This window comes from Peromyscus maniculatus, chromosome 8 (assembly GCF_049852395.1).
Source record: "Peromyscus maniculatus bairdii isolate BWxNUB_F1_BW_parent chromosome 8, HU_Pman_BW_mat_3.1, whole genome shotgun sequence".
Classification (NCBI taxonomy): Eukaryota; Metazoa; Chordata; class Mammalia; order Rodentia; family Cricetidae; genus Peromyscus; species Peromyscus maniculatus.
Window position 1 is genome coordinate 85,466,722 of NC_134859.1, and position 27,423 is coordinate 85,494,144.

Below are 27,423 nucleotides of genomic sequence, written 5' to 3' on the forward strand. Positions count from 1 at the left end.
GGTACCCCACCACCAACTTGCTCAAGGACTGAGCTTGTTAAATCCAAACTGCTGAAGCCTCAAGACAGGGCAAGGGAGACATGTGTATCCAGCCTTTTGACCTTGTGACATGACGCCGTCATCTACAAAGTTCACATCCAAGAACTGCGCAAGCGAATTAAACAGAATCTCAATGTTGAAGTTTATGATTTGTGTGTTGGGCTGCATTCACGGTTATCCCTGGCCATATGTGATCCATGGGCCCGGGTTCAACATGCCTTCGAGTGAGCTCACATGAAGCTTACAGAAGACCAGACTTCTCATACTCCTCCAGGTGTCTTGGAGTAAATACCAGGCAAACAAGACCAGGCTGTGTCACCCTATTGGGGGTCCCCCATGCCCCACTTCACCTTGGGTTTGAGTCCCCAAGTGTCTACAGACTGCCTGGAACTTGTCTGAGTTTAATGAACTACAACTCAGGCTTCTCACCATTTCAGAGATCCACAGTTGGAAAAAGCCAAGGCTTCCCTACCTGCCTCTCTCTCAAGACCCTGTTGGGGGGGAGGGTAGTGAAGTGATGTGGAGTAAGGAGACTCTTCTGAGAGTACTTACTGATCCTGCTGTGTCCAGATCCCTGTCTGCCGGAATCCCTAGTGAGCTTTCGGGTGTGTGCGTCCAGAACTCTGCTATGGCCTCAGGGACCAGTAGGGCACCATAGGCAGGCTCAGCAGTGCATCTGGGGAGCGAATTTCCTGATTTCTGTGGTAAGTCCACTGATTTTGATATTTTTGGCTTTAAGAAAAAGCCAAGACAAAATTATGGAAATATTCCCCAAGGCAGATTGAACCCCCTCCGTTTTTTTGACAGCAACCATGACAAATGATGAGCATGCAACAGGACTAATTTTAAACACACCAGGATTTTATTTATTTATTATCAGTGTAAAAATCAAACACAGTAAAGAAAACTTGACAATATCAGCAAGCTGTTTTGTACAGGAGATGCGTTCCTTATGTTCTGGCGAGGCTAGTATGGCTTCACTCAAAGTGAACTTTGGACAAACTTTAATGGGGCGGTACAGTCTCCCAATGGTGGGGTTCGGGGAAAACTCCAGAGGAGGGCAGAGAGATACCACTGGCAGGGGCTGTTTCTGAGAAACAAGGCAAGGGAGAAGGCCAGTGGCACAGGCCTTGTGGTAACCTCTAGGTGAGGGTTCCCTGAGCTCCAAACCACCTTTGTTCCTCTCCCATCACTCTGCAGACAAGGGTCATCCACAGACCACACGTGTGGTGGCTTTGACAACCAGAAATTAAAAATAAGCTATGGTTTTTTCCAGTAGCCAAAATGATCCTTCCCCTGTGCTCACAGACTGAGAACCTGAGCATACAAAACCACAGTCTGGGTGAAGGCATGTCTGCTTTGAAAATGACCTGCTAATTCTTTGCAACCCACAGCAATTTGGTTTCCGTGAATCCACCGAGCCAGGCCCACCAGGAAGAGCCTTGCCTGCCAGCTTGGAAAAGGTCCTCATACTGATGAGTCACGGGCAGCCACCCCAGTCATTTTAACACGTTAAAATGTGTGTGTCTTTGGGGGGAGGCAAAGGAACAAAGCTGTGTTTGAGACAGGATGGGAAGTCCCGTGGGGCTACTCTCTGGGCTCACTGGAAGGATGGAGGTGAGGACCATCGGGAAAACTCTGCAGACGATGAGGGCAATGGCTGTGGTCTCACAGACAGGGAGGGGACAAAGCTAGGCTACTGTTCTGGTTCTCTGTGGCTCACTCATATTGCCTCCAAGATCCAGCACATTCGCTGGCTTTATGCAACACAATGATACAGAAACTGTTAGACATTAGTGGCCCTCCCTCCACAGTGGCAATGGCCTCAGTGTGATCTTGGACTCTTTTTTTTTTTTTTTCATGCCCTTCTAACCAGACACAGGATTTACAGCAGAAAATTTATAACTAGACAGCATAATACCCTTCCCCCAAAGCAACTTTACTCTATAGACAAGATCACAGCAAACCTCACAACACCCTGGAAGGTAGATATCACTATGACTTTACATTTTGAATCAAAAATTAATGTTCCAATTTCAGATAATAGCTCATATGACAGCGATGGATAAGACAGTCCACAGCTGGAATGTTTAGAGGGAACAGCACATCCAACTTCTTCAAAGTGCAAAAGCCTGTTCAGCCTATTGACGGCTTGGTGGGTCACGGAGATCACAGCTGGGTAAGACAGATGCAGCCTTACATTCTGAGCTCACCCTAGGTCAAAGCCCACACCTGTCTTCTAGGCCCTTCCAAGTCCATTGTCTTGAGAACCAGTGGTTCACTGATCCTTCCCATGGCTGGTCAGTCCTGCCTTCTTAGGAAACAGTCCTAGGGTAGCCTGGATTCAGCCTTTGGTTTCAGAGAAAGAATGTAGATTCCCCAATCATGTTGCCCAGAACGCTGTCCGTTGAGGTTTCCTGGACAGCCCTCTGTATAAAATAGAGTCTTTATCCTTTGAGACCTGACAGTATATATTGTTCATCTTCTGTTGAGGTTCTTGCTGCTGATTTTCAGGTTAAAAAATAATTTTCAACCCTCTTTCTTTTGCCTTCCTGAGTGCAGAAGTCTCAATTCAAGGCTCCTGCATCCTTGAAGATGCCCAAGCTCTTTTACAAATCTGAACTGTCTCGGTTTCCCAAGCCTTACTAGAGACCAGCATATCTTCAGTGGGGTGCACCTTACAGTGAGGACCATGGACCAACTTTACCCTTATGGTCTTCTTGCCTGCCCTGGGGTATGTTTCAAAAGTTTGATTTCTCTGTTTGTATTTACCTACCTACCTACCTGCCTGCCTGCCTACCTGCCTACCCATCTCTCTTTCTTCCAGCTGGGCTTGGAAACCAGGGCCTCTCTCGTGCTAGCACTAGGCAAAAAAGCATTCTTGCACTGAGCTACCCCTTAGCCTGGGAGTTAGGTCTGTCCCCTTACAGCACACCGACCTTCACACTTGGTAAGGGGAACAAGGAAGCCGAGGAGAACAAAGATGCGTATCTACTTAGAAAACTTCTATGCCAATGTGACATCTGTTAGTTACATAATACTTCAGTTAAGTAAGATTTTTTTTGTGCTTTAAAATGTTCCCCTTTGCAAAAGACACCTGGGGCCATTTTCTTCAGGGGGTGCTGAGAATATGGATGGTCCACCCAAAGTGGTAAGCACAGAAGAGGGAGAAATTTTGTCGTGGATGAATCCAGAAGCAAAGTCAGGAAGGGCTGAGAATGAGCAGGAGAGACGAGGCTAGCTGGCTTGTCAGTGCCCGGCGCTGTTTCTTTGGGGGGAATGATTTAAGGCGTATGAAGATGGGTTGGGTTTCCCCCTCTTCTGGTGGTAATGCTGGAATGCTGAATGGAAGGATTCTTCTATTGCGTTCTGTGCAGCACTTCAAACCATGGCGAGGAGCATTTGGAGAGCTAGTTCTGCTGTTCTTTCCACCCTCGCCCCAACTCTGTCACCTTGGCTGCAATGGAACTTCTTGTGGGTTTGGTTGGCCCCCAGTTTGCAGCCCCCTTGGGTGTGTGGTTGGAGCTTGCTTCTGAGAGGACTGGTGGGAAAGGAAGGAAAGACCCACAGGGGTCATGGCGGGGGCCCTGTGTGAGAAAGCCGAACCCTCCTCAGGACTTCACAGCCCCATGGAGGATGCAAATCCCTACCCCTTCTCACTTCAGCCCCCACCTCCATCAAGGGGGGCCCACAGGTAGCCCAAGGAACACAAGCTCTGTCGGTGCTAACCAATGCACTAACCACCGCACCTCACCAGGCTCAACTGCTACACTCAAGAGCTTCAAGCTTAAGGCATTGAGGGCCTCTGCAGGGGCTCAGCATGAGTCTTTGAAGGTCAAGGCTCTGGGAGTGTGCGCGTCATTCAGAAAGTAGCCTCAGGGGATGGAAGTCACTCAGCAAGTCCACGGTCGCAGGATAGAGTCCCATCTGTGGAGGTTTCTGGACTAGAAGAATAGTAGTTCACCATCTTGAGATAACAAAGCACGCATGTGCATGTGTGTGCACGTGTGTGTGTGTGTGTGCGCGCGCGCGTGTGTGTGTGTGTGTGCGCGCGCGCGTTCGCGCAGCAGACTTCAACAGCACTCTGGAGGAAATGCCCGTCTCTGCATCTTTTCCTTCTAGTCCCTGCTTTCCAACTCACTCTCTCCCTACCATCGTGTCTCCCCTCCCCAAGTCCACAGGATGTGAACTCGCTCAAGCATAGGATAGGCAGGTCCTCTTTCACAATGGTCATAAATAATGTGGCACAGTTCAGATTCAACTCTGCTGATAAACGGCGGTGTGCTAAAGACGCCCAGTCCGGTAGCTGAAGCCTCAGACGCACCGAACTGTTGCCATGGAATTCCATGCCCCGCCCCGCCCGCTTTCCCTGAGACAGCCACCATGCTACAAAGCAGGCTAAGCCATTTGTGTGTCTGAGGTGGAACGTTTTAATTACTGGCATTGCATAAATGAGTTGAGTGAGAGCCGACTCCATAAGCCCTTTAGAAGGAAAATGCTAATCAACCAGGAACTCAGGATTCTTGGCTCCGGCAGAAATGTTCATAAAGCTAGCTCTTAATTTGTAAATAGGCGCCATGGAGCTGGTCCCTGTAAGCAGAACTTATTTTCCCTCACACAGTTCTTAAAACAGAAAGAAAGAAAAGGGCCTGGCAAGCAGCTGTAGATGCCAATTCGTGTGCACACTTTGGCAAGACCAAATCACCTTCCTGTTCCTTGTTCCTCCTCAGGTTCATGACTCAGTGGCTGAAGGAAAAACTTAATGCACTAACATTTTCACACCGAAGAGACATGAAACACATTTTCATGTGTGGACCCTTCTGCCTAAGGCCCACACATCAGGAGGTTTAAAAATAACCTGTGGTTACTGAATAATCGTGTATCAGAGCCGGGAGGGACCATCAAGGAGGTCTAAACCCAACTCTTATTTTATGGCTGAGGAAATTTAGCTTTTAGAGCTGAATGATTTGTACAAAAGCACACACTAATTAGTAGCAGACAGGAGCTTGGCCCATGCATTTTGTGACCTCTATTCCAGGTTTTCTTGATGTCTTGGTGCTGTGTATAGGGACAAAGCTGATTGGTCCATCTACAGAACGAGACAGACTTTCAAGACCCTTAGCGGACCGCGGCAGCTCCGGTTCCTCGAAAACCCAGAACCCTGATGGTGAACATCTCGAACCCCAGCACTCGGTAGGCTGAGGCCGGAGGATCAGAGTTCTGGCCACCCTCAGCTAGTAGTGAGCTGGAGGCCCATCTAGGCAGCAGGAGGACCGTTTTAAAGATGAAATAAAAGCCACACATGTCTAACCTGACCTCGGAGCCTCCTGATCAGAACATCTGTGGTTCCCGTCCCTGGATCTCACCCCTGTGGCGGGGAGGCTAAGTGGCACATTCCAGGTCCTCTGAGTATGTGCGGGTGTAAAGTCACTTTCAGGTGTTCTTTGGGTTTCCAACCAGTACTCCACGAAGGTGACAAGAACTGCCAACCCATGTGCCCTACACACTCTGCTCTGCCAATCTCCCTCCCCTCCCCTTTTCTTTCTTTCCTTTTTGTCCCCTGGTGCTGGGGGTTGAACTTGGCAAACACTAAGCTATGTCCCCTGCCTGCTCTGCCAAACTCCATCAAAGACACAAACACCACCTCCCCTCAGTGGATGACTCCTGGGTGTCGGTGACACTCAGCATTTAAAAGCATTGGTTCCTCTGGAGTAAACTTTTCTTCCCGACAGCTGGCTTAGGCCAGATCACCTCAGGTTTTCCCTGGTGGCAGGCAGGTGAAGCAGAAGGGTCCTCAGATGGCTTCTGTTTGGTTTTGCTCGTGTGATAGGAAGTGAACTGAAGCTCTGAGGATAGGCTCTTCCATTACTGGCAGCGGGTACTTCCTGTAGGCTGTCTCTTTCTGTTAGACTGGGAAGGGACAGGAGATTGGGTTCTAACCCTCCCACCTTGTGCTAGCGCCCAAAGGGCAAGGGCAGCTGGTCAGCTCCTCCACTGTGTGGATCTGGGCATAGGATCAAAGACTTTTCCACATATGGCTGCTATATCCCAGCGAATGTCTCCTGCAGCCCACCGAGGACTGTTCCAGTTGGCAAGCAGCTCCAGAGGATGGCTGGCTATCGCTACAAAAGATAATGAACTGGATACTTCTTTGGCTTTTAAATCCCATCGAATTCCACTGATGGGAAAGGAAGGTTTCACAAAGTAACATGATGGCTCTGTAAACAGTTTCTGGATGGAGACAGTGTTTCCCTGACTGTTCCTGTGAATGGGACTGAGTACTAACATAACTGGACAGGACTGTGGGTGTGAGTTCCGTCTGCTGGGTAAGGCTATCATCAGTTTTAAGAAACAATGTTGACCCTTAGATTGTGAGCTCGGAGACTGATGCTCACTTCAACATGGCCCTGTGTTCTCCTCTAGCGATGTGAGAGGAGAATTCGTAGCGATCGTGGCTTCGATATCCACACATGTTACACTCAAAGGGGTCACGGAAACCATGGCACCCCATGTGGATGGTAAACATCACATAATCTAGGAAGAGGACATGGCAGTGGTCACACCGGAACACATCCATCACCTCTCCTTCTTTGCTGATCACTTTTATGGAGTCTCTCAGGCAGATGGGAGGGGGCTTCAGGAGTTCAAAGGAGCGCGGGACCTCCTTCAGAAGTGGCATGCCATTGCGGGCCTGGGGAAGGACCATGTGGCTTTGCTGGTAGACATGATTCTGGCGATCCTCGTGGTTGCTGTCAGTATCTGTAGAGTCGTGGGCACTGTTATTGGGGGACAGACCTCGCTCAGAAGGCAAGTTCTTCTCTGGCAGGAGGATCCTTTTCTTTTCCAGCTCCTGCGGGGCCCCGTTGGGCATATCAGCCCGGGTGAGTGCTATAGGATACATGCTGCTGATAACTGGGACCATCTCAGAGGTGGGAGCAGGTGGAGTCTGGACTAAGGGGCGAAGGGCTTCAGCCCCAAGATAGCTGATGGCGTTATTGATGGCCTGGTCCATCATTCGGGTCTGCATCATCTCACTCTCCTTCTCATACATGTAGCTGGGATTGTAGTTGACGTCAAAGCAGTGGCGCTTCTCACCTGGAGCAAGTGAGAAGAGAAGTTAGTGGAGAAATAGCAGGAAGCAGAAGGTGGGCAAAGTTCTTTTCCGGAGTCCTCCCAAAGTGAGGAAGGGTAAGCTGTGGCTGCTGCTCACTGGCACCCAGCCATGGTGGGGACTCGCCATTCCACAGAGAGATGATCTCAGGGGGTGCTATCCGCCAGCCACATGTTTGAACTGTCAAAATTAAGCCAGTGGATAAAAGAGAGGGGCAGAGAGACGTCATCCAGTGAGGCCATGTTGTGAGGTGTGTCCACTGGAGAAAGGGGGAGGGGCACAGGAAGTAAAGACATCAGGACAAGCTGGGGTGGGTGGGCTGCCACTGAGCAGGGGTCTGGGGCCTCCACACTCTCACTGTGTGGTAATCAGCCTATAATATTAGGTACTGTAAAGAGTAGGAGTCTGTGGGGCGTTTACCCACCACCCCCACAGCTTCCCAGAGTTTTCTTGAGTGCGAGCAGCAGGAAATATTAGATAGAAGGATTTATAGCAGAGAATCTTGAGGAGATAAACAGATAGAAAATAAAGGATAGCCTCGAGAGGGCCTGGAACCTATTCCAACAGCCCCGACTGTCTCTGGCCCAGGGTTTTTATAGAGACACCAAGGGGTGGAGCAAAAGACCTCCTCCCCCAGCACAGCCAAGTGCATACCATCTCAGACACCTGCACTCAGGCCCGTGGTCCTGATCATCCTCTATTCGGACCTGCTGGGTAAAGCCACGAGGAACCCCAGAACGGGCTCCCACAGGGGTCTCAGTGATTAGCTACAGCAGCTTGCAGCTGGGCTCTCTCCTAATTTATTTTCTTCCTTCCTTCCTTCCTTCCTTCCTTCCTTCCTTCCTTCCTTCCTTCCTTCCTTCCTTCCTTCCTTCCTTCCTTTCTTCTCTCTTTCTTTTTTAAAGACAAACAGGGTTTCAATTATCCCAGGCTAACCTTGAACTTAATATACAGCTGAGGATGACCTCGAACCCTTGATCCTCTTGCCTCCACTTCTCAAATGCTGAGACTACAGGCATGTACCTGTATGGAACCCTGGGCTTTGTACATTCTAGGCACGCACTCTACCAACCAAGTTACATCCCTGGACCTAGGAAAGATTTTTTTTTTAAATAAACTTCTGCCCATTTCTTAATGTGTGTTGCTTTTGGTGGGGTGGTGGAGGCTTGTTTGTTATTGTTTGAAGACAGGGTCTCTCTATGTAGCCCAGTCTGCCTTTAACTCATTATCTTCTTGCCTCAGCCTCCTAAGTGCTGAGATGAGGAGATGAGTGTCGGCCACCATGCCTCCACTTGGAATTGATTTTCACTTGACAGATGTATCCTAGATGCATCTGGATCCTTAGGACCCATTGCACACCTAACTGAAGAGATTCCCTTGTGGTTGTCCTCTCCATTTCCCATGTCAAACTGCTGAGAACTTCTGAAAACAGAGTTAGCCACCAGCAGCACACTGAGTGCTGTGTGTCAGGAAAGAGAAGGAGGCGCTCTGGCCCTGGAGCGGGCAGGGAGCGGTCAGCAGTGGTGGCTTCGTGGCACTGAGGCCAACGAGAGAGGAGAGAGTGTGGGAGATGGGGCGGTGCTGGGTGTGGCTCCTAAGTCACTTCGGGTCCTGGAGAGGTTTGCTGTGCTGTGTCCTTCTCTTTTGGAACGTTCCCTAGGCATCCCAGAGTTCCAAATTGTCACTGCCTCACAGAAAAGGGTTCAGAAATAAAAGAAAACGGCGGGCTGGAGAGATGGCTCAGAGGTTAAGAGCACCGACTGCTCTTCCAGGGGTCCTGAGTTCAATTCCCAGCACCCACATGGTGGCTCACAACCATCTGTAATGAGATCTGGTGCCCTCTTCTGTATACATAATAAATAAATCTTTAAAAAAGAAAAAAGACAACACCGTAAGAAAACACAGGGACTGAGGGACTCGATGTCTCTCCACTCCAGCAGGGCAGAAACAAGATGTTTAGGCACAAAACTGGAGCTGAGATGGTGTGGATGTCATGGAAGTGCTGCTCATCTATGGAGACATGTGGTTTTTCTCTAAATGCCCCATTTGAGGTTTGAACCGGGGGAGGACCTCATAGTCTGTTTTAAAGAGGGGGAGGGGTGAGGGAGGCACTGTTGTCTTTATAGGAGAGGAGGTGCCTAATCTTCCCGCAGCCTGATATGCCGTGACTGGATAACACACATGGAGACCTGCCCTTTTCTGAAGGGAAATGGAGGAGTGGATGTGGGGAGAGGTGGGGGAGACAGACTGGGAGGACGGGAAGGAGAGGAAACTACAGTTGGGATATGAAAAATATTTTTAAAATGGGGGGCGGGGCATTATAAGATCTCATATAGGCAAGATGAATCCTTTTGGTATCAACTGTATATTTCAACATTAAGGGAATGCAAATATTTCAGAAGTACTCGGGAAGAAATGAATTCTTGGAAAAATCTAACTGTTGAGGAGGGTCTTGATGAACTGGCAGGATCTGGATTGTTCTGTCTCAGGGAGGAGAGAGGATGAAAGGCTGAGAGAACAGGGAAGGAAGAGAATGGGCAGGAAGAGAATGCTGGGTAAGGGGCTTCTCAGACTTCACACAGCCTCACACTGTAATGGCCACACCCTGGGGTAGCTTGCGTGGTTGAGAAGGGCTTTAGTCACATGGGCTAGTTTGGACTGGTTTAACTCTGGTTCCATCCGCTACTGGTTGTGTGACCCTGCCTGAAATGAACATGGTAACGCCTCACAGGGTCACTGGGAAGCACTCAGGACGGTGCCAGACACACACAACACAACACCTGGCACACGCCAGTATTCTCTTCCTCCCTCCCTCCCTCTCTCCCTCTTTCCCTCTCTCCCTCCCTCCCTCCCTCCCTCCCTCCCTCCCTCCCTCCCTCCCTCCCTCCCTCACATTATTTAGTTGCTTTGTGTATAGGGGGTACATGTGTGTGTCATGGCACGCTTTTGTTAAGATCAAAGGACAACTTATAGATGTTGGTTCTCTCATTCTACCACGTGGGACCTCAGGGTTTTTTTTTTTTTTTAAATAAGATTTATTTATTTAATGTATGTCTGTATGAGGGTGTCAGATCCTCTGGAAGTGGAATTACAGATAGCGGTGAGCTGCCATGTGGGTGCTGGGAATTGAACCCGGGTCCTCTGGAAGAACAGTCAATGCTCTTAACCTCTGAGCCATCTCTCCAGGCCCCGGACCTTAGTTTTGAACTTGGGTTGCCAAGCTTGATACCAACCACCCTCATCTGCTGAGCCACCTTACCGGCCCTGGCTCTCCTTCACGGGGATCAAAGTTTACAAATGTCCTGTGTGCTTCCAGGCAAGTTGTATCCCATATGGTGGGAAAGAAAGATCTGCGGGGGGCGGGGGGGCGCGGGCGGCGGGGGCAAAAAGAAAGAGTGAGGCTTATGATCTCAGCTACCCCTGAGGCCGAGGGAAGAGGATCAGGCTGAAGACCTGCTTGGGCTACAGAGGAAGTTCAAGGTCAGCCTGGGCAACTTTGTGAATCTTTGTTGCCAGAATTGTCACGGGTCTGGGGACAGAGCGCAGTGGCTCTTGTCTAGCATGTGTGAGGCCTGGGTCCAATCCGAGCATCACAATCAGACAGACCAACCTTGAAAACCCACAGGAGGCCAAATGATCGACATTCTGAATGGCCCACCACACAGTAAATGCCAAATGCCTCTGAGGAAAAGAGGCCGTGGTGAATGTCACAGCGACGTGGAAGATGTGCCAGACGCAGCCTGGAGGCAGAAAGGCCAGCCAGAGGAGCCGGTCCATCAGATGCGTTTACCTTGCATCCCCATTACCTTACAGACATGTTGCTTTCTAAAGTAATATCTGAGAGAAAAAAGAAAACAAAGAAAAGGAAAATGCCCTCACTTGGCAACTCACTAGGAAACAACAGAAACGGATGCGTTTGCCAAAGCAACCAATGGCGGCAATGTTATTTCCAGCTCCCTGGATGATGGCTGACTGTAGCAGTGACATGAAGAGCAGGCGACACTGAGTTCACACACACCCATTCCCCTGGAAACGAAGCAGGACTAATGAAATCTGGTCCCCTAGACTTTTCAAGGTCATCCACGGTTTCTCAGTGTGGCTGGCCCTGCCAAACTTCCTACATACCAGGAGATGTCCAATCTCTTTCTCTTTTCCTGTGATAGAGAGGCTCTGGGAAGTTTCCAGGGCTGGGTAGGCATATCACCACCTCTTTCTGTTTCTCCTTTCTCCCAGGAGTGTGCTTTCCTTACCCAAGCTTGTGAATTCACACTCCACACCACCCGCAGCACCTCTGAGCAAACAGCTGGGATGTATGAGTGCAAAGTGGCCAGGCCGGTGGGGACGCGGGGGAGCGGGGCGTGTGTGTGTGTGTGTGTGGGACATCAACACAGGACAGACCACTGGAAGAATGGAAACAGGTGACTGAGCTGTGTGGTTAGCGCAGACCATTGTTCAAGGAGGAGAGGAGAGCACCTCAGATCTTCGTGCGCACACAGCTCACCCTGATCAGATCCCCTCATCTCCCAGTTACCGTAACCTGATGGCTGCCGATGATTATCAGTCACCTGTAGACCCGATGACTCAGTGTGTATGAAACTCAGAAGGGGGAGGCTACAGTAATTGAAAAGCCAATAGCTCACGTTTCTCTAGTAACACACTCATAAGAAAGGTTAGTCAAACCACAAGACTCTAACTGCTTCCAAGGCGGCTCAGAGCCTCGGGTCCAGATCTAGTCAGCTCGAACCACACCTTTGAATGATTCATGACACCAGATTCAGGCGGAATAGAGATTTTCTTCTGATGAAAACACAGATGGCATCAATGGGTCCTAAATCAGAAGCCGAGCCTGCTTGTTGGGTCACTCCTTCCTTATGAACCTTCTTAAAGGTGCTCAACCTATATTTTGGTAATTCTCAATGAACAACTGCCCACCCGCACTGATGTATGGGGGGGCGGGGCATGGTTGTTGGTTCTGACTGTCAGCTTGGAAGCCTAGAATCCCAGACTGGGCATGCAGACTTAGAACTCTGTCCTCAGGGTCTAGGGTCAAGATCCACTATAGAATCCATTCATTTCTGGTCCTTACACTTGCCACAGCGCCTTGTATATAAGACACTAATGATAAAGCGGCTTTTACTGAGGACCTACGGTACCGGGTGTTGTGTGAGAGACTTAGCTCACTGCCACACTTTATCAGCCCTTCAAGGTTGATAACTTTTAGGGTGGACCGTCATCTCTGACAGATGAGGAACTGAGAGCCCAAACAAGTGGCTTCCCTTTTCCAAGGCTGTCCATGGTGAATGGAGAACCAGGGCCAGTCCAAGAGGCACGTCTCAGCACACGCTAGAGGCTTTCTTGCCCACGGTGGCTCAGCCCCCCACAGGCGGCGACTTCAGATACTCTGCTGGGATAGTGTTCCCCTAGCCATGGCAGAGGGCATTTAGTGGCAACAACCGTGGCGTTGTATCCTTTCTTCCCGCAACCATCGGCATCCGCATTTGAGAAGCATCTACAATGCAGAGTTGTGATGTCTGTACCGTGCGTGCTTCACAGAGCGCCTGTCACACACAAGCACTCATAAAGTGATGGGCTGATGTTGTTACTGATGCCCTGAGAAATACAGACATCACTGCAACCCCACAGACAAGATGAAGCATTAGTATTACTTCATGACAAGGCAGCATCCTCCACACTGACTTCATGGGGGAACCAAGCTTGTCGTAGGAAAGAGAGTGGGAGAGGAAACTGTGAGACACTTCAGAGATGTGCGACATACAGCATGGGCACACATGCAGCTATTCTTCCAGGGTCCTTGGAATCGGGGGCGGGGGGGGGGGCAGTCACAGCGAGAGGCAGAACACTGCACAGGTTTGAAGCGCAGAGTGGTAACAGGCCCAGGGAGGACCGGGGACAGGGATGTGGGAGGGAGGGCATCCAGACCCAGAACCTGGAAAGGGCCCAAAGAAGCGTGAAGAAGGCGCAGCTCCCGGAGGCTGAGGCGAGGCTGAGTGCGCTGCACTGTCAGAGCAGGAGAGACAAGTGCCTTGGATCTCACTCTACTGGGAGCAACTTAAAGGGGTTTTATCATCTTATGAGGAAGGCAGAAATGATTTGACCTCCAAAAAACCAATGCAGACCTGGTATTACAGTCAGTGCTGGGTAATGGAAATACATGGATCCAAGACAGGGTTTCTCTGTGTAGCTTTGGAGCCTGTCCTGCATCTCTCTCTGTAGACCAGGTTGGCCTTGAACTCACAGAGATTCGCCTGTCTCTGCCTCCTGAGAGCGGGGACTAAAGGTGTGCACCACCACTGCCTGTAGCATGAATCTTAAAGAGTCTTATTAATAAAAACAAACCTGAGGCCTGTTATTGGGGTGAACACTGAAAGATCAGAGAGAACCAGAACAAGTCACAGCTACCTCACCTCACTGGATCCTCAGCTGGTCCTGTTTCCTCAGACTGGAGGCCTCTGAGTCCTCATCTGGAATGGGTCTCAGCTGAACTGCTGCTAGAAGCCTGAAAGCTTACACAGGCCAAATGCTTCTAGTTCCTGGTCCTCACGCCTTATATAACTTTCTGCAATCTGCCATCACTCCCTGGGATTAAAGGCTGGCTTTCTGGGATTAAAGGCGTGTGTCACCAGGACTGGCCTTTTCCAATGTGGCCTTGAACTCACAGAGATCCAGAGGGATTTCTACCTCTGGAATGCTAGGATTAAAGGTGTGAGTGCCACCATTTTCTACCCTTTGTATCTAATGGCTGTCTGTTCTCTGACCCCAGATAAATTTATTAGGGTACACAATATTTTGGGGAACACAACACCACTACAACTGCCCAGCACAAATACATAGATTCAAGATAGAGTCTTGAAGTTTCTCAGGTCACTTAAGTATGTTTGTTTGTTTCTTTTCTTTCTTTCTTTCTTTTTTGAGATGGGCAGTAACAGATGTAACAGTCCTGGATGTTGTTCTGGAACTCGCTTTGTAGACCAGGCTAGTCTCGAACTCACAGAGATTCATCTGCCTCTGCCTTCCAAGTGCTGGGATTAAAGGCGTGCGCCACCACCGTCCGACTTTAAGTGTGTTTCTTGCTGCCTCCTATTATATCCCACAAGTATTTTTACTCACTTTACTGTAAGCACAGAAGGAAGAAAGGGAGGAAGGAAGGAAGGAAGGAAGGAAGGAAGGAAGGAAGGAAGGAAGGAAGGAAGGAAGGAAGGAAGGGCAGATAAGCAAGGACAGTGGGGTAGTGGGGTGTCCCGTGTTTGTGGTGTTTTTTTTTTTTTTTTTTTTGGTTTTTCGAGACAGGGTTTCTCTGTGTAGCTTTGCGCCTTTCCTGGGTCTTGCTCTGTAGACCAGGCTGGCCTCGAACTCACAGAGATCCACCTGCCTCTGCCTCCCAAGTGCTGGGATTAAAGGCATGTGCCACGACTGCTTGGCAATGGTGTTTCTGATCTCAACCTGAGGGAAACTGGAATGACTAACATTCCCTCCAGGAGACAATCAGATGGCAGCAGGGAGAGAATAAACACCCTGAGGTGACAGGGAGGAAGCCCGAGCTGGAGACCACACTGTGCTGTGGCAGAGGTCCTTGCCGTTTGCGACATGCTGCCCATGTGTATGCTGCTTGGATGTCATCTGTCCTCAAGGAATTACAGGCCAAGACAGCTCTTTTCCCAAGGAGACATACCCTGGACATACAACAACCGTCTTCAGGGCTTCCCTGCCGCCAGCTCTCAGGGACCAGACTTGTGGCTACCCAAAGCTCCCTCAGCTCAGGCACCATGAGCTGCTCTGGTGACTTCCTGGGGAAGGAGGGCCACCCCAGACTGCAGCAGCAAGCCGAGCAGGGTTTGGTCCTGCTCTGTCTAGCTGTGTCGCTGTGTCTTCCAATACCTTGGTTTTCTCTCCTTCCTGAGTCAAAGGGCTTCTCTATAGGCTCCCAACATCCTTAAAAATGTGTCAACACTGTAATGCGTATGGAACCAGGGGCACCGAGACTTTGGGAAGACTTGGCAGGAAAGACACCTGCTACTCTTTACCGGGTGTTAAAACTGCTTCCTGCTGCTCTGTTAACCAAAGTAGGTGACTTTTCCTTCCCTCACTTCACAGAGAAAGCTGATGGTGCTTGCAGAAGTGTCAAAACCTCACTCACATGTTTACCACCAGTGACAAAAAGTCTTTTTTTTTTCTTCATGTTCTTTTCAACAGGGGAACTTTCATTAAAAAAGTAACACATGCATTTTTTTTTTTTTCAAAAGGAGATGTGGTGAGTCCCATTCCCAAGGAAAATGAAAACCAGGAAAAAGTAAAACTCAGACACAAGTTACATTTTTCCTCTTTCTATTTTGGGTCAACTGTCTTGAGGCTAGCCTGACCCAGAGGATGGCTGAACATTATTTATGACAGGACAAGATTCAGGTTAGGATGCTAGAAGCAAGTCCGTCTTGTCGTTTGGAAAGAAATCATCTTGATGTAGATGAGCCATGCTGCCCCTGTCAAGGGTAGGGGTCAGCTAACCTGAGGGTTCTGTTTGACCTTTGCCCTTACAGTTCAAGAGGCCAGGGCAGCAAGGGCTGGTGTGAGAGCTGTGGGTTCACTCTTAGCAAGGATTAGAGGGAGTGACTCATGCGTCACAGCCCACTCAGTGCCATTTCCCTGGCGGCAGGAGCCTTTTAGAAAATGGTGCCTTGGAGAGGAGAGGGAGGAGAGAGAAGAGAGGAGGGGACGCTAGCCTGGGCTTATGATGCTGCATCCCATATGACGCCATGCCACAGGGGGGCCCTGTTTTCCTTCCCTTGACGCCTCTGCTGTCTAGCACAAAGGTTGGCTCAGCTAGATGATCCAAGGAGTTTCCCTTTTAAATGACTTTTCTTTCTGTTTTTGGTGTGTGTGTGTGTGTGTGTGTGTGTGTGTGTGTGTGTGTGTGTGTGTACCTATATGCAAGTGAGGCCTGATGTCCACCTTGGGTGTCTTCCTTAGTCGTTTTCCCTCTTACTGTTTGAGACAGAGTCTCCCTGTGAACCTAGAGCTTCCAGTTTGGCTCCAGAGGCTGGTCAACCAGCCCTGCCTGTCTCCTGATGGTATTACAAAAGCTTTTATGTGGGTTCTGGGAAGGAGGGGGGTGAACGATGAATGGGTCCTCACGCTTTTCCAGCCCCACCTCCCTCTCTGAGACAGGGTCTCACTATTAAACTCTACTTGGCCCAGAACTCTTTGTGCAGAACAGTTTGGCCTGGAACTCACAGAGATCTATCTGACTCCAGGGGGTCCTAAGAAAGGTTTAGGATAGGAATTGATGCTAGAAGATTAAGAGCGTGCCCCAGAACAAGAGTGCTGGGTGTCTGATAAGAAAGTTCTCTCTTTATTTTCTTCCCTGCACCGTTCCTGGAGGTACAGCAATACCTGATCAGTGGGTGGAGTGGACGGAGCAAGCTCCTATTCCAACTCCTACTTCCAAAAATCCATTTAATATATTGTCCTCGGATAGAGGACGTATCAGATATTAAACTGATAAGAACAGATACTACACTTGATCTTAGCCAAAAGGCCGAGAAGCATCATTTCTTTGCTTTCTGAGACAGGATCTCATATAGGCTGTCCTTGACATTGAGAGGATGACCTTGACCTCCAAAGGTTGCAGACACAAGCGATGCCCCACCCCAGGTTACTATGTGAATGATGAAGGAATGGACACAAGATCAATGAGCAGGCTGTACAGGCTGTCCTAAGTTAGCGTATGGATGTGAGAAAATGTGACTATTTTCTTTAGAGTCAGAGCTTTAATAATTTTTTTTTCCTCAAGAAAAATAAAATGTAGCCGGGCGGTGGTGGCGCACGCCTTTAATCCCAGCACTCGGGAGGCAGAGCCAGGCGGATCGCTGTGAGTTCGAGGCCAGCCTGGGCTACCAAGTGAGTTCCAGGAAAGGCGCAAAGCTACGCAGAGAGACCCTGTCTCGAAAAACCAAAAAAAAAAAAAAAAAAAAAAAAAAGAAAAATAAAATGTAAAAAGAACTCAGCCCGACCAGCACAAACCTTTAAGGACTGGGACCTTTAAGGACTGAGCCACTCACTATTAGAACATTTACTTCACATCATTGAGGCCCCCGGGAGCCATCCTCCAAACAAACAAACAAACAAACAAACAAACAGCCCATCTCAAAACTCGACACTGGTGTACAGCACAGATACTCTGTCTTTAGAGCCTTGAGAAGAGGTTTACACAGTCAGGCTGTGCTAAACACACTCTGGTTCTGCCTGACATTTCTAATTCGTCTCCCGTAGATGGGAGGGGCCTTCTGGTCAGTTCATCATCTATTCAGCTTTCTCATTCATGAATGAGTTACAGAGGCCCAGAAAGCATTCTGTGATTCGTCTAAACAGCTGAGAAACACAAGGAAGTGTTCTCCTGATTGTGTTATGTTACCGTATACCAAAAAGAAAAAGAAAAAGGAAAAAAAGAAAGCCCTCACTTATCCTGGGCCCTGAAGCTGCTGTTCAGCTAAAATCAAGAGCAGCTCTGGCCAGCTGATACCCCTGGTGAGCCCACTGGGCCCTACAGTTAGTTCCAAGCTTAGGGTCCCACAGACATGTCGTCCCAGATGAACTCCAGGGGACGTTAAACTAACCAAACTAATGAATATGCGAAAGGGGTCTGTAAGGGGGGAGGGAGGAGGGGGAGGATAAGAGAGAGCAGGGGAGAGTAACCAGATACATACATGAATAAGAAACTGTCAAAGGACAAGCTTTACTAACAAACAGAAGAGCTGACTCTGCTAAGTTCCCCATCCTAGTGCCCAGATGCGATGGTTCAGAGAAGGGAGAACCTAGACCTCCCAAAGTCCACATCTTGCAGAGGGTCTGGAGGTGATCTGAAAATCTATAGTCAAAAACCACCGCATGGTTCTCTGAGGCAACAGCAGAGCCAAGTGGATTTGGACACAGGAAACATGAAAACAGACAAACAAAAACCTACCACAGTAAGGAGGGCTTTGCCTCAGCCATAGGTTTAAGCCAACCATGAGGACTAGGTACCCTCTCTCAAATTTTAGTTCTCTTCAATCCCAAGTGCACTGACTAAAACTGGACTGACTGAAACTAAGACTCCTCATTGCTTGGATTTCCTTGCCCCTCTCATCCCATGCTCCTCCCACACCAGCTTCAGCCATTTCCAGAGTCAAAACAGCCCCCCAGTTAAGATTCACGTGGAGAGACTGATGACCCCTTGCTTTCTTTTGTATTCACCGGAGTCTATGCACACAAGTAAGGTCCAAAGACACACAGGGAATGCTTCGACGTCCTGATTGATTCGCTGGGCTCAATCACCACATGCCCCCTTGACAAGTCTCCACAAGGGGAGGTAAAATGATTAGGAGGGGCAAATTTTCCTAACCAGAAACACAGCAACTTCAATCTGACATGATACATTGGTGGGATAATAGACTGACTGACAGATTTTTCTTTTTCAAGATAGGGTGTCTCATATAGCCCAGGCTGGCCCAAACTCATCATGTGCTGAGCATAGCCTCAAACTCCCGACCCTCTGGCCTCTACCTGCCAAGTTCCGGGGATGTAGGAATAATGCACCATACCCTTGGATTACAACTCGTTCATCTGTTACCACATCCTTGTCTTTTGGAGACAGAGTCTCTATAGCCCCAGCTAGCTTGGAACTCACTCTGTAGACCAGAATGGTCTCAAACTCCCAGAGATCCACCTGCCTCTGCCTTGTGAGTACTAGGATTAAAGATATATGCTACATTCATTCTTGAAGTGACTAAAAGCATTCCAAAGATATCCAGCTAATAACAGTAAAATAAATAAGCAGAAATACCAATTTCAGTAATTTCAAGATGTATGAGTTCTTTCAATATATAATTCAATTGAATGTCCCTTATAAACTGTTACCTATATCAGAATAATCTTAGAGTTAAAAGCAGACAGGCACTTGGTATGTATCAAAGCTACTGGAAAGAATGAACACAAGAAGACTAAAGTCAGAATTCAGAAGCAGTAAGCAGCTTTACAAAAAGATATTGACAAATTTTAGAATATTATTGGTGCTGAGGAAGGTTTTTGTTCACATGATAAAACTATTTTTGTTCAGAACCACCAATTTTCAATTTATAATAAAACTGACACATTCAACTAAGCTGCTTACAACTACAAGTCTATTTTAAATACTATGGTCACAAGTATGTAAACATCTGCGCGAATCATGAAATGGCCCCACCATTTTTAAGTCCCCAACACTTTAATGAACACAGTTGTCTCTTAGTCATCTCGTTCTGCAGTGGCTTCTGACAATGTGACAACCAAAGACATAAAAACTAACTTCAGTAAGACAAGTGATCAAATCAAACTGAGTTATTTAAATCCACGTTTTTCTCCAACCACTTTCTGTAAAAGCGAGCTCTCAATCAAATTCAAGAAAATATGCCGATATGTTTTAGAACATAAAAAAAAAGTTAGAGCATGCTAACAGAACCAACTTGTAACATATCATTGCAAAATTTTACCAAGATGCTATCTTGAACATTTTACTGGTGTAAGTTGCATAAATCTATGCAACAAATGTCATTCAGAGCGAAGAGGAAGGAACAGCATCTTTAACACTAACTCCATTTAAGAAACAATATCAAACGCTCCCCTGTTAATATTTTTAGTTCTATATCCCAGAGCCATCAAAATGAACCGACCACAGAGAATAAGAACACAATGGAAACCTTGTTTTAGCAGGCTGCACTAGGAAAGGCATGTGCGGTAAACATCTACATGTTATCTCAGTCAAGTTATCTGTGAGGAGCAGCAAGAAAGGGCCGTGCATCCTTACCAATGAATTTCTGAGGCATTGAGCTTTTTCGTTTTGCCACATTGCTTGCTAATCTGTCCAGAACGAGCGCTCTTTCACTTCCCATCTCCGCTTTGATGTGTCTTGCCTCCACGCTCGCTGCTTTGGAAGAAGAGGGAGAAGAACACATTGGTAAATGGGGCGACTGGGAAAGGGAAATCAGCTGGGAGAAGCATCCGGGGGCTGATGCACAGGGCTGTTTCTACCTGTTGTTCCTGCTGGGTTTCCTGCCCTGGGTACCTGCTGTGGTCAGTGAGACCGATTCTGGGGCACATTCAGATCTTGCAATCTTGTGCTGAGATGGGAAAGCCCGACCCATCCCCAGCCAGTGCCTTCATTAGCAAGAGGAAGTGTTGAAGAAACAGCTTGGACGTGGTTGGCTGCAGAAGACAGATAGATGGAGGCCTTTGCCCCCCAGCAGCCGTCTTTCTGATTCTGAGTAACTGCATGTGACACCTGCACCCTGATATTCTTCTTAACAACTTTGAAAAAAAAAAGGCACAGTGCCCCAGATTTACTGCTCTGTTTATGTTAATGGCACTTTTGAAAATAGATACACTCACCCAGATAGCGAGAAATCTACTCAGTGATTTGGGTATTGAAATACTGAGTCATTTTTTTCTTCACTACATTTCTCTCAGTTCCTAGCTTTCAAATTCCGTTTCTCTGGGTTCTGTGTGTGGCTTCATATGTCCTCCACATCTCAAAATCATTTCCATTAGAGTGTCCCTGAGCCACGCTGTTGTTTTGAAGTTACAGAACAATTTGTGCACTGCATTTCTATCATGTTTCTAATGAAAAAGTGAGACTAGGAACTGCCTGAGAATGGGGATTGGTTATCAACCCACAGAAAGACATCTGAGTGTCACGGGCTGGAGTTCTCAGACCTGGCTGCAAATTAGTATTGCCTAATTGCCTAGTACACACATAAGAAATATCTATAGGCAGGTTCCCTTCACTCTGCAGAGGGGCCAGGACAGCAGTGCCTTCAAAGCTCGCTAGATGATGTTAGAAGTCAGCTACAACAGGACAAGGCAGTTCATGTCTGTAATCCCAGTACTGGGGAGACTGAGGCAAGAAGACTGCCATGAGTTTGAGACTAGCCTGGGCTACACAGTGAGTTGCAGGCCATCCTAGGCTACCATTCGAATCTCTGGGAAGGGGGAGCATACATAATTTCAGTGCACTAGATGAATATAAAAACACTGCCAGTACACTTAAATGGTAAAGCAGAACACATATAATTTACTTTGGTATAGCCAGCAGCACCCAGTGAGACATCATGCCTAAAGAGTGAAAACCCACTAACTGCTATAAATACAAGGCCTAAAACTTCATAATGCTGGAGTCAAGGATCAGTAAGTTATTTCGGTAAAAGACCAAAGAGTAAATACTGTGTATGATTATTTGTAAGCATTATTATTTTTGGCAGGGTCTTTCTGTTCCATAGCCCCAAGGTTGGTCTCAAATGCATGGATCTCTTGCTTCAACCTCTCAAGCACTGGGAGTACACATTCGCACTACTACGCTCATGTTGGTAGTAACTATTTTTAAATTCGTGGGATCACAGTCCCTTTCTGTATTAGTGTTTTCTGCTCTACATCTCTTTTAAAATGTAAAAATTGGACCAGAGAGATGTCTCAGCCAGTGACATGCTTGTTATATAAGCATGAGAACCCAAATTGGGATCCCTAGGACCCACCTAAAACGCCCAAGCCTGTAATCCCAGCCCTGGGGAAGCAGGGTCAGCAGGATCCAAGAGGCTTGCTGGCCAGGCAATCTAGCTGAATCAGCAAGCCCCAGGTTCAATGAGAGACTCTGTCTCAAGAAATGAGGTGGACAGTGATTGAGGAAGACATTCAAAGTCGACTTCTGGCCTTCAGGCACACTTGCACACACACAAATGTGGACACATTCATATACCACACATGCACACACAAACACAATAAATAAATAAATAATAAAAGTCCTATATACAAACAGATTACTGCCGGGTGGTGGTGGCGGTGGCGGTGGCGGCGGCAGAGCAAGCCTTTAGCCCTAGCACTCAGGAAGCAGAGACAGGCAGATCTCTGTGAGTTCAAGGCTAGCCTGGGCTACAGAGTGAGTTCCAGGACAACCAAGACTACACAAAGAAACCCTGTCTCAGAAAACAAAACAAACAAACAGATTACTACCTGTACTTGGCCTGAGGTGTATACACCCCTGCCCTAGCAAATATATTGTGATACTATGAACATATCTCTGTTTTGTCTGAGAACTTCAGAGAGTCTAAACTGAAAATCCATACATTTCAAATTCCTCTAAGAAGAAGAAAATGTAATTAGTTTAAAGTAAATGAAAGCTACAGAATGATATATTCCCCGGTCCGGTGCCCACACAGGTTTGGGAACTGTCTGCACTTGCCCTGTAGTGGAAGAGTCTGAGGTATTTGTCATGTGAAGAGATTCCAACATACAGGGCCACCGCACATTCCATGGTCTGACAGACACACGTCCAGAGAAAAAGATGCTGGCTACCTTTGCAAGAAATGAATGGCCCAGAAAGATCTCCAGGGCAAGACAGCCAGGCTGGGCCAGAGTCAATGCCAGATTAGAAAATGATCATTCCAAGTATTAATTGTTTTCCACCTTATTACCATCATCAAAAGAACTCTGTTTCAGGTGTTAAACAATGTAAAGCTTTGTGTGGTTTTTAAAATCAGTCATAAAGGAAATCTGTCTCCAGAAGTGAAAAAACAAGTACCGTGATAGCGCCAACATTGCTTGACTTGTCAAAAATAATTCCTGGCTCTAAAGAAACACATCCTCACCTCTGGTCCAGCTGTCGACAGCGGTGTATGTAAATGAAAACACTATGTTTAGGACCAGGGGCCTAGGCAGCTTTCAGACTCGGTAACGTCCTTGGACTCGGGCACTTGGTGACAGTCCCCTGCTACTGAGTGAAGTGGGTCGAATTCTGCTCAGTCCAGAGACGGAGTAAAATGGCCAAACAGGAAATGATCACACACATTATTTCCTAGCACACAAACCACCGCCAGATGTGGCACTGTCCAAAGCCTCTTGAGCAGAGAGATGAAAGACAGCCTGGGATTGGAAGTCAGTTTCCAACACAAGGGATGGCTGTTGTTTGTTTGTTTGTTTTTTGTTCTTCCTTTTTCTTAGAAGTAGGGTAAAGGTAGCCATGTGTGTCCTCTAGGGGTGTCTGAGAAGGTTAGGGCCACCACTCCTGTATCTGTTGTTGAAATGATTTAGGTTGAAATGAGGATTAAAAAAAAAACTTGGGGAATTTTTACTTCTGGTCCCACTTTACCACTGTATTTTTACAGTGTATATTTACACTGATTTTGTCCCTTTTAGTCCCTCCCCCCATGGCCAAATCATGAGCTAGGACCTGCCCTAGGCATGACACCTCTGTTCCCCACTTATCTCTTAGGAGTCCCTGCTCATGTTTTACCAAACTCACCATCACAGCGACAGTTTCGTGGGCACACGCAATCGACATCCTCCGTGTTTGGGAGGATGCTGAGACATGGACACATTGACCTAAATAACTGTAATTAGGGCATGTCACCAAATGGCAGCCTTCTGAGATAACATCACCTTTTTCATTCCTGGTTACCCACCAGGCTGGTCTCGTCATTTCCAGATAACTCTCACCATGTCAATCAGCGACCAAATGGCTGACATTTAAGAAAGTAACACGCTGGAGTGTTCATGGGTGGAAAGATAGTCTGAGGCCCAAGGGAAGGCTCTCCTATCCCACGGCTCTGCTAAGAGGGAAACGCCTCCCGCAAGAGCTCAAGAGGCCCCTTGTCCACTGCTCCCTTCCCAGATCTGTGATTCAGAACACTGACTCTTGGACCCCGACTCTCCCAACCGCAGGGACACACCCCGGGAACTGAGCTCTCCTTCACAGACTTAACTGCTCTCCAGCTGGAGAGGGCGGGCAAAGGCTAATCAGCAGAAAAACAGGGTACACTCTTATTTTCTTGCCTAGACTTCATGTCTTTTTGCCTCTGAACTGTCAGACAGCTAATGTACAAACTCACTGGATGGGCAGCAAGTCAGCTGTCAGGGTTAGCTGAGCTCTGGGATTGTTCAGAGAGTACGCTGAAAAGACAGAGGAGGAGGAGGACCTTCTGACTTTTGGTCCTCCCTCCGCACTGAGGACTCAACTGTCTATTCACACAGTCTAGACTTGTTATCTTGCTAATGGAGTCTCAGAAAAGTAAGTGGAGGAAAACAAGTTGGGCAAGATGGCAGGGGAAGATGATAATGGGTTAGATGATGCAATAGGAAATCCGTTCCTAGGTGTTTGGCAGTTTAATATTGCGGGGGGGGGGGGGGGGGGGTTGGGTGGGGGGGGGGATCCGGGATGGTGGACATTGACACATTTGGCACCTGAGCGGGCACAGGGGCAGGGCTGCAATTCTGGATCACTTTCCCCTGACATCATTTGTCTACCTTATAGTAGGTGAGTGTCAATTTTCATTAGCAACAGCTGTTCTCTAGTATTGGAAAAATAATAAAGCATCATTGAAAACCACAATTACAAGAATAATCTATTGCTTTTAATCCCCGCACACGCCTTAACTGCGAACTGCTTCCACGATGCAGGTTTTAATCTCAGAGTAATTGTAGCTTTGACTACGTGATCATGTTTTGCTTTTGTTTTTGCAAAATCCTTCATTAGGGCTTGAAGTGTTAAATGGGGCTTCGAGCAGCCATGGCATCCGGTCTCCTCTATGGTGTGGTCAGCAGCTAATGAAGGCAGGAACAGAGTGGAGTCATTGTGCAACAAGATTGTCTAACAACAGATCGCTATCAAAGACAAGGCAGGTTCAAACAAACAGTTATGTGAAACTGGTGCCCGTGGAGCGAGTAAGATGAGAGACTGTTAGGAATACAGACGGGGTGGGTTTTTTGTTTGTTTGGTTTTTAACTTTCAGAAGAAAAAATGTGTTACACTGGTTAAAAAAAAATACAATTTCATCCTGAAACCCTTGTGCTTGCATTGTGAAGCAATGAGAAAAAAAAGACAAAAGATTTAACTCCTAGACTCACAGATAAACACAATCAATTATTCGCTTAGGGTTTTTTCTTTTGGACAGAGTCTCTCTATGTAGCCCTGGAACTGTCTATGTAGAGTTTATATCATAGATCCAGCTGGCTTTGAACTCACAGAGATCCTCCTGCCTCTGGGATTAAAAATGTGTGCCATCATATGCCGTTTTACTCACTTACTTTATAAATGCTATTATCAGCGGTAGAGTGCTTGTCTAGAATGTGCAAGGCCCTGGGTTTTAGCTTCAGCAATGCAAACAAAAAGTCTTATTATTGCTAGAAGTTGTGATTATTCACAAAAAATCTGGCTACAAGTAGAATTTGTGTGAAATGAGGCTGTGTTAACATCATAGAGATCAAGGAGATGAAGTCCACGGTCATCCGTTGTTCCTTCTGGCCATCCGTACTCCACTAGGCAGAAGGAATATTGAGACCATGTCACTCATGGCATCTGCTGTGGAGACTTGGGCTGAACTTGCGATAACTCGTGTGTCCCCATGATGAGACTCAATGCACTGTGCGTTCTTCAGGGGGAGGGGTTTAGCTTTTCCTCATCTTTGCAAACAGGTCATGGCACACACAGAACTGAACCAGCAGTGTCTGGATAAAAGGACCAGCGAGACAGAAGTCCTGTCGCTTCGCATTGGCATTCTTTCGGAGGCTGGTCTTTACTCCGAGGCCTTTTCATCGGTGGCCTTCCAGGGAGGCCTGCTTTCCAGGAGAGACAGCTCTGTCCCCGCTTGGCTCTCACACTCGCCGCAACTGAACTTACCTTTCTCTCTTTTGAGACAGGTCTTGCTATCCTACCCTCCACCTCAGAAGCCTCCACCTCAGCCTCCTGTTGCCACACTCACCTGCACTTTGGTTTAAACATGTGTCTGCTGCATGAGTGCTCCATGCACGGGAGCCCTGAAATAGCATTTTAGCAGTGACAGGAGGAATAAAGATTTAGGATGTACCACCCTGGGGCTGGGCATAAGTATAGCTGCTTGAGTGCCTAGTCTACCCAAAGAGTCCTGGGTTCTAGTCCCAGTACCACAGCAAACTGGGCATGGTGGCACATGCTTGTTAATCCCAGGACAGAGAAGTGGAGGCAGAAATTAGAAGTTCAAGTTACTGCATTGGTCAGGCTCGGAATAGAACACTGTGTCCATACTGGACTCCTAGTTCCAGGAAGGAACTAGAAATAGAAACAGAGACCACAGGAGGAATGATGCCTGTGAGGGATGTGCTTGTGTTAGATCAAAAAGTCTTGTCAGGCGGTGGCGGCGCACGCCTTTAATCCCATCACTCCGGAGACAGAGGCAGTTGGATCTCTGTGAGTTCGAGGCCAGCCTGGTCTACAGAGTGAGATCCAAGACAGGCTCCAAAAGCTACACAAAGAAACCTTGTTTCAAAAACCAAAACCAAAACAAACAAACAAACAAAAAAGTCTTTACATTGGAACTTGGAAAAAATATATAGGCACTATTTAAAACATAAGAGATATAGTACTGGCATGTGGCATTTATACTTAATTAAGCTGTGATTTTATCCATTATGGCGTATTTGTTAAAAAAAAAATCAAAGCCAGGTATGGTGGGCACACAGCAGAGACAGGTGGATCTCTGGAGGTTCAGGTCAGCCAGGGCTACATAGAGAGGCACTATCTCAACAACAAAAAGAAAGAAAGAGAGAGAGAAATACCAAAACTTGCTGACTTGGTCAACCCTTGGCTTTTTGCTGAGACTTACAACATGCTGTACACATCCATCAAACAGCCCTATGGATGCACATCAGCTGCTCTGTGCCTCCTGCTCCAGCACTCTGAACAGCCCAAGTACTTCTCTCTCTCTCTCTCTCTTTTTTTTTTTTTTAACAGAGCTGAGGACCGAACCCAGGGCCTTGCGCTTGCTAGGCAAGCGCTCTACCACTGGGCTAAATCCCCAACCCCCAAATACTTCTTTTGGTAACTTTTTAAACTTCAAATTCCTAAAATGGCATTGGGATGTGAAGTAGAAGTTACTTCAAAAATAATCTTTTCAATATTGTATACGGGATAGAACTTAGCGATTCCCTCTCCCATTTCAAGGAGAATCAAGTCACACACACACACACACACACACACACACACACACACACACACACACACACACGTATATGTATGTGTCTATTCAGTATATATTGTTTTATTTCTTTTGCTATCCAGATGATATATGATTACTAAAACTATAGTTTGTTTTTTCCCAAAGTGGAAAATAAATCCCCTATTAGCTGATGAATAGAAAAGCACAATGTGATAATTCCATACAATGGACTATTATTCAGCTACAAAAAAAGAATGAAGCACTAATACATGTTTCAACATAGGTGAAACC

The 27,423-nt window shown here is 47.4% G+C and overlaps 1 protein-coding gene and 1 non-coding gene across 7 annotated transcripts in view; both read right to left on the reverse strand.

Annotated features, from left to right (window-relative positions):
• Positions 1-879: 879 nt before the first annotated feature.
• Ikzf3 (IKAROS family zinc finger 3) overlaps positions 880-27,423 on the reverse strand; it is a 100,844-nt gene continuing 74,300 nt past the window's right edge. For 2 of the 6 annotated variants that reach the window (XM_076543306.1, XM_076543304.1), the window contains 2 exons: positions 19,983-20,099; positions 880-7,134 (listed from right to left, as the gene is read on the reverse strand). In XM_076543306.1, coding sequence (XP_076399421.1) covers positions 6,431-7,134; positions 19,983-20,099 — 821 coding nt within the window. In that variant the 3' untranslated portion in view covers positions 880-6,430. Of the gene's footprint in view, positions 7,135-19,982; positions 20,103-20,206; positions 20,444-27,423 lie in introns of those variants that run through there. The other 4 variants (XM_076543305.1, XM_076543303.1, XM_076543307.1 and 1 more) reach the window with 3 other exon arrangements.
• Positions 16,522-16,712, reverse strand: LOC121831959 (U2 spliceosomal RNA). The gene has a single exon (XR_006075547.1). It is a non-coding gene; the product is annotated as a U2 spliceosomal RNA (small nuclear RNA).